Raw genomic sequence first — 6538 nt, 5'->3', positions numbered from 1 at the left:
CTTATAAAACACTAAAAATAATTTGAAAAAAGAGCGATTTCTTTATTTTATTTGAGATTTTTATAAAAAAATAATACCTATATGTGGTTAGTTACTAGTGAGATAAATACCTATACATAATTTAAGCATTCCCTAAAATGTAGCTCTAGTTACGTATAATATAAAAAAATTAAAGTTCAAGACAATGTTGACTGTTGAGTGAAATGTAGATGTTTGAAACTTTAAAATACAACATCGTGGACCAGAACATAGGTACCAATAATTTTCTGCGCTTTTTCATTAGTGCAAATGTACTTATTACGTTATCAAAATCAATGGTTTGAGCTATGTTGCTTTCTATGCTCAATATGGCCAAATTTGATAGCCGGTCTTCAGTCATAGTTGGGCGAAGGCATGTTTTGAGAAGTTTTAGATAGCTAAAACTTCTTTCTGCAGTTACACTGCTGACTGGAAGTGTATAAAAAATGTTATACAACGTACCTATATAAATAATTTATATTATATTTATATTTATCCAAATTATTCGGATATGAAGAAACTATGTCTCGTGATATCATGAACTTCAATAATCCATTTAATTTTAAAGTTCCAGTTATTCCAGTTTCAGTAGTTTTGTCATACACTTGTTGGTAAACTAGAAATAATGAACGGTATTCCACTTCTATATCAATTTCATCTATTTCAACTTCATAAAATCTTATATAATATATCTAACATATTTTTATACTTGTGTAAGTATAATACATTATAAGCTTATAAGTCTAAGCACGATTTCTAGTCTAAGCAGATCTTCGTTATTATGATAGAGGGGGGGATATATAAATTGTATAATTTTAATTTTAATTAATAATACATACAATCTATAATTTTTAAACAATAATGATTATAATAAATAATAATTAATAGTTGGTAGTATTATTCTTATTAACTGAATTTTTCATTTATATGATACTCGTAGTTACATAACAAATTGTTGACAGAAAATTTATAAGGGGGCATGTGTCCCTCCTCTAAATTCGCCACTGTACACATTTTTATATAGTTTGCCATTTCGAGGGGCCACATTTAACTGGGAAAAAAACTGTGGGTAAGCTGACCTCCCAAACCCCTCCCCGGGGGTGCCCCTGTCGTGGACCATTCACAATTTATTTCTCCGATACTAAATATTTTTATTTATAGTAATAACTAAATTTACTAAATTTACTATTAATTCAAATTCAAATTCTTTAAGGAATTTAATTTAAATTTCTTATACATTTCATGGTATATATGTCCAAAAGATTGTTTGGAAACAGTGCACTTTTTAAAAAACTGTTTAGATGATGGATCTGTAAAGCTTGACATGGATACTATTAAAAATTCTAAGATAAAAGTTATAATTCCTGAAAGGTAAATCAAAAATTTTAAGTTATTATATTATTCTCCATTGTACAATAACCAGAACCCTGTCAACGTCAGGTATATTCCGAGGTCGTGAAAAAAGTGTTTTTGTGTAGCAGTGTGGTCGGTCCGGTCGGCGTTCGAGCCTCATAACGGCTGCGGCGGCGGCTTATGATGGTGGGGCTGGTCAGTTTCGTCGTATGGGTGCAAGTTTTATATAATTTTAAATGGACAGCAGAAAGAATGCACCGTCTGCAGTACTGACTATGATGACAGCAGTAGCAGCCGTCGGCCGCGGGTCGAGTGAACGAACACTGCTAAGTGAGGAGGTCGTGGGGAAGGTGTTGTATAATATTTATATTTGTTGTTAATAATACTATCGCGCGCTTGCCTTTTCTAATAATAATGTAAGAAACGATTAAGTAATATAATCGGTATGGGGAAAAGCTTTGTGGTATTGTGTATAATATAAGAGGCCCAAAATTCTGTAACGTTACAAACTCTAGTACCACATAACATTTTGTCAAATTTAATTTGGGTGTCTGTTATGTTTCCATAATTCTTGTATGGTATTAATAACCAATCTCTTATACTATAAGCACCATCTCCAATAATATGGTATTTATTTTTACATATTAAAGGAAGCTCTTAACTAATGTCTGTCAAAGCAAATACTCTTGAATTATGGATTTTCCCCGGTGCACCAGTGAATACATAAATACTTTTTTTTTTGTGATCACATATAGTTTGCAGGGTAATAGATGGCATGTCATGCCTGTTGGTATATGTACTTTTAAGTTTGTGAGCAGGAGTTCTTATAGGTATTGAAGACTCGTCGATGCACCCGATTACACCAGGAAGTCCAGAAACCTAAATTTGATATGGATTTAGTAAAAAAACCTTATGTAAGGCAAAAAAGCTTAATTTATATATTTACTTTTTGAAATTCTTGAGATAAATTATCAGTTCCTTCGTTTAAATTTATAATAGTCGCTGAAATATCGACAAGGAAGTCCATAACTCTGTTGTTGATACGAAATTGTGTGGTCAATCCAACACCAAATCGTTCTGACACATCACGTAGGCAACATTTATTTGCAGAAACCCTGAACCATTTTATTTTAATAACTAAAGGATTTAGAATAGTATTTTGTCAACTATAAATTTACCATAAAAAGGAAAGTATATGGTTTTCTGACGTGACAGAAGATTCATTCAAATTTTTTCTTGGAAAGAAAATGGAATTTTCAAACTTTTCTACAATATTGTATGCAGTAGATCTTTCCACCCTAAAACTACCTTTAAACTAAAAAAAAATTATTATTATTATAATCGGATTAATTACATTAAACCCTAAACCTAACATCTACAAAAATAATTATATTTATAATAAATAACTAACTTGCTTATCTGTATAAACATGAACTATGTCCGAAATATAGCTTTTAATTTTTGGTATTATTCTTATTTTTCTGGACACAAAATACTTTATGATTTCATCATCATCATCACTATCACTAGAGGAAAGGTAATCCATGATTCTTACAATTGTATGCCTATCCATATTGAGTTTGAACTTCGAAAAACTTATTATGATCAATATTTTTCTTTATAAAACGTTCTACCTTGTACAATAATGAATAAAATACTGTTTTTAAATTCCTTCGTCATTTTTATTAAATATCAATACTGCCATATCAGTACTTTTCGTGATAATGATAAGGCGCACGAGCTCCAGGAGCTCGTGCAACTATCACTGCACTGAATGCAAAAAACTCGCATAGTGCAGTAACGTGGAACATAAAATTAGTAATTTAGTGCGCACTGGAATAGCTGATGAAACATAAAAAAGTGCACTAGTGCAGTCAGGTGGAAAACGCTATAAAATGCTAATTATTCCATGAGATAATAATTTATTCGGCTGATAACAGGTTGTTTATAGATGACGGATAATATTATGTGACTGTTATTAGTTATGATTTTTTTTAAGTTACTTGTTACGGATTTACGGTGTTATTTAGTTACTAACGAGCTAATGCTAATTTGATAAACAGCTAAACATTTAAATTTACAGTGTGATCGTGTAAGTTCTTACTATTCTCCACTACTCACCTTTTAAAAATTATGGATAAAGTAAATAAAAAAACTAAAGGAAAATCTGCATCATTTGAACAGAAAGATGCGCTGGTTGAGTTTATGGTTCCTCACCCTGAGCTACAAAAAGGAAAATTTGGTCTAAACTTTACTCATAAACAGACAAATTCTCTATGGAATGAAGTCTATGAATGTATAGAACTCATGAATATCTTCTAAACTGACGATACAATCTTTTCTTGTAACAAACAATTCTTTCCCGTTCTTACAGTCAGCATGTTTTTTGATTGATGTCATTTAATGACTTAGCTTCAGAATCAAAGATAAAATGACTTTTTGTTGATTTGCATGTATATTTACTAAGAAACTAAGGATCATCTATACGTGTGGACACAAACTTTAAATATTCTCCAATTATCATACTCTATGAATGTATGGAACTCATGAACATCTTCTAAACTGACGATACAATCTTTTCCTTAAAATACTTTAATTATACTTTATACTTTAATTGGTGCAAATAAAAATTTAGAATATGGAGAACAGTAATCATAATTTAAAAATGTGAGTTAATTGCTTACTGACGTTTGTTCTATTTTTTACTCTAATCAAAATAATGACTGTTGGATTGACATGAAATCCAATACAAAGACCAAAAACGTTCAGTTAAGGAAAAGTTGAATGAAAACTGATGGAGGAGAAACAAGTGATCTACCTATTTGATTTCGAACCATTAGATAATAACATTTCAAGTATCAATGGTGATGTTTCAATTTTTGGACAATTCCAAACAGCTGAGCCAATAGTCAACTTTGAGAACTACAATTGTGTAGTTATTGGTTCAAAAAGTATCATTATCAGTAATAGTGGTTATACAATTTATATTTTAATGGGGCAAATGTAGGTTATTTTTGTTTTAATGTTTGTAGCTATTAAAATGTTCTATATTTATTGTATATTATTTTTATCGTAGACCTGTAAAAAACATAACTAGCATTGAGTTTACTTCAGAAGTAGTAAACTTGCATACACCAAATTTAACAGCAGAATCTACCCTAATTTATAATAATAATGCAGACGATGCCACAAATATGTATGGTTATCCTGAATCAAAAATAATGTAACTATTGAAAAATAAATAATAAATATTGAAGTTTCCTTTTTAAATAGGGTGTGGATAGAGTCCCCGAAATTTCGTGATAATTGTCAAAATGTTATCAGTCCCGGACAATTTTTTTTTATCATTGCGCATGCGCGGGGACTAGGATTTTTTTCCTACGCGATTCAATAATTTATGGTACTGCCGGGATCGTACAATAGTAACTGTTATCGTATGATTTGTATAGATTTATTTGTTGCTATAAATAACTAAGAAGTGAATCACTAGTTGTTTATTGTTGTGCTTGTGTTGAGTTCTGTCAAGTTTAATTTTTCGTTATGCAATGATGTCGAACTCGACAATCTTAAAAATATATTGGTAAAAAGTTTAATTCTTATGAAGATGTTGAAGTGTTTATGACTCAGTATAAACTAGGGGTCGTGGTTCTACACGGTTATTAGAGTACACGTGTACACGTAACCCGGGTACACGTACTAAAAATAAATTAAGAACCGTGTTTTTTATACACGGATATTTTTTACCGATACACGTGTATTTAATACCCGTTACTCGTGCATTTATTATCATGAAGTAGACACCGGACACCCCTGTAATTTTATTAATTCATTTAATAAATATACATACAATTATTTCAAAATCTTATATCTTCATTATTTAGACTTTAGAGATTGATACTTAAATAGTTATGAGTTTTAAATGTTATAAGTGGTTATATTATGGCTTAGGTAGTAAATACAAATTAATTAATCTATTAAATTATTCTCAATCGTTAATCGTTATATGTAATAACTTATATTATTATACGATTATTTTAAACTGGTTTTAAAGAAAAAAATCCAAAGTTATCTTATCGACAACTTTACGGCCTCGATAGCTTGTTACAATATTTTGTCAATTTTAAGATTGTTTCATAATTTATACAGTGTCTGTGTGTATGACGTGACGTTTCATATTCACTGTTGTACGTAATTTCATTATTTTAGTTTGAAAGATGAGTAATCGGTCAAAAAGTTGGGTGTGGCAATATGGTAAACGGCAAGGTGATAGGGCTTTTTGCGATTTATGTGATGAAAATTCAAATAAAGAGTTTAGCTGTGCTGGTCGGAAGACATTTAAAAGTAATACATAATGTCGGAAGAACTACTCAAAATCAAAGGTATGTATTTGGAACATGAATTATTTTGAATAGAAAGTTGGTAGTTTTAAGAAAATAGTAAATACTTATAATAATTATTTATTAAAATAATGATCCTATACCTAATATAAAATACATATTTTGATTCCAATCCCCTCCTATTTTGTATATTCAATATTGTATCCCCTACAGAGTACAGACCACTTAACATCAAGTTAGACCTATATATAGATATCATTATTGTTTAGATCACCGATATGGTAATTTTAAATAAATATATGCATTTTTCGATCCATGACTCATAATCCATTTTATAGCTCGTAAGGTTACGCTTTCATTTCATACGTGTCGTTCATATTATATTTCTTAAATATTTTAGTTTCTGAGCGAAGCGATGAATGTATTGATTTTACAATGATGTGTGTTTTTTTTTTTTATTTTTTTTTGTGTCTGTCATCACGTTTTAGGACAGTAAAAATGCTTGGATTTTCATCAATAGTAACTTTTCTGATAGCAAAGTGAATCTAGTTGGTACTTTGGGGGGTCAAAAGTTAAAATTTCCCAATAGTTTTCATAAGCGCTGGGAAAAACAACATAAAAATTAAGGAAAAACGGGAATTTTTACGCAAAATCGGTTTTTGACAAAATCGAATTTGGTTTTTGGTGTAACTTTAAAACAAATGACCGTAGATTCTTGAAATTTTCACTGGTTGTTTATATTTGCATTTTCTATACACGATAAAATTTTCAAAATATTACGATTTGTTTTGAACTGTTTAAGAACATTTTCATTTACCATTTTTTTTTTA

At 30.0% G+C, this 6538-nt stretch overlaps 2 protein-coding genes across 2 annotated transcripts in view; both read right to left on the bottom strand.

Moving 5' to 3' along the window:
- Nucleotides 1-379, bottom strand: part of LOC103311199 (putative nuclease HARBI1) — a 1757-nt gene extending 1378 nt beyond the window's left edge. The window contains exon 1 of the mRNA XM_008190776.1: nucleotides 302-379. Within this exon, the coding sequence (XP_008188998.1) occupies nucleotides 302-379 (78 nt within the window). The remainder of the gene's footprint in view (nucleotides 1-301) is intronic.
- Nucleotides 380-2028: 1649 nt separating this feature from the next.
- Nucleotides 2029-2917, bottom strand: LOC107885443 (putative nuclease HARBI1). Its single transcript, XM_016809088.1, has 4 exons — nucleotides 2783-2917; nucleotides 2550-2686; nucleotides 2318-2486; nucleotides 2029-2250 (listed from the first exon to the last, which is right to left on the bottom strand). The coding sequence occupies exons 1-4, from the start codon at nucleotides 2915-2917 to the stop codon at nucleotides 2029-2031; spliced, it is 663 nt and encodes a 220-aa protein (XP_016664577.1).
- Between the last annotated feature and the right edge of the window lie 3621 nt (nucleotides 2918-6538).

The sequence above is a fragment of the Acyrthosiphon pisum genome, unplaced genomic scaffold, assembly GCF_005508785.2.
Source record: "Acyrthosiphon pisum isolate AL4f unplaced genomic scaffold, pea_aphid_22Mar2018_4r6ur Scaffold_20960;HRSCAF=22641, whole genome shotgun sequence".
Classification (NCBI taxonomy): Eukaryota; Metazoa; Arthropoda; class Insecta; order Hemiptera; family Aphididae; genus Acyrthosiphon; species Acyrthosiphon pisum.
Note: the sequence above shows the minus strand (reverse complement) of the source record. Positions and strands in the feature narration are given on the sequence as shown.

Coding starts and splice junctions, on each gene's coding strand:
- LOC107885443 (XM_016809088.1), bottom strand. CDS start 2,917: ATGGATTACCTTTCCTCTAGTGATAGTGATGATGATGATGAAATCATA. Junction 2,487..2,549: donor CATATACTTTCCTTTTTATG/GTAAATTTATAG, acceptor AAAATGGTTCAG/GGTTTCTGCAAATAAATGTT. Junction 2,251..2,317: donor TATCTCAAGAATTTCAAAAA/GTAAATATATAA, acceptor TATCAAATTTAG/GTTTCTGGACTTCCTGGTGT.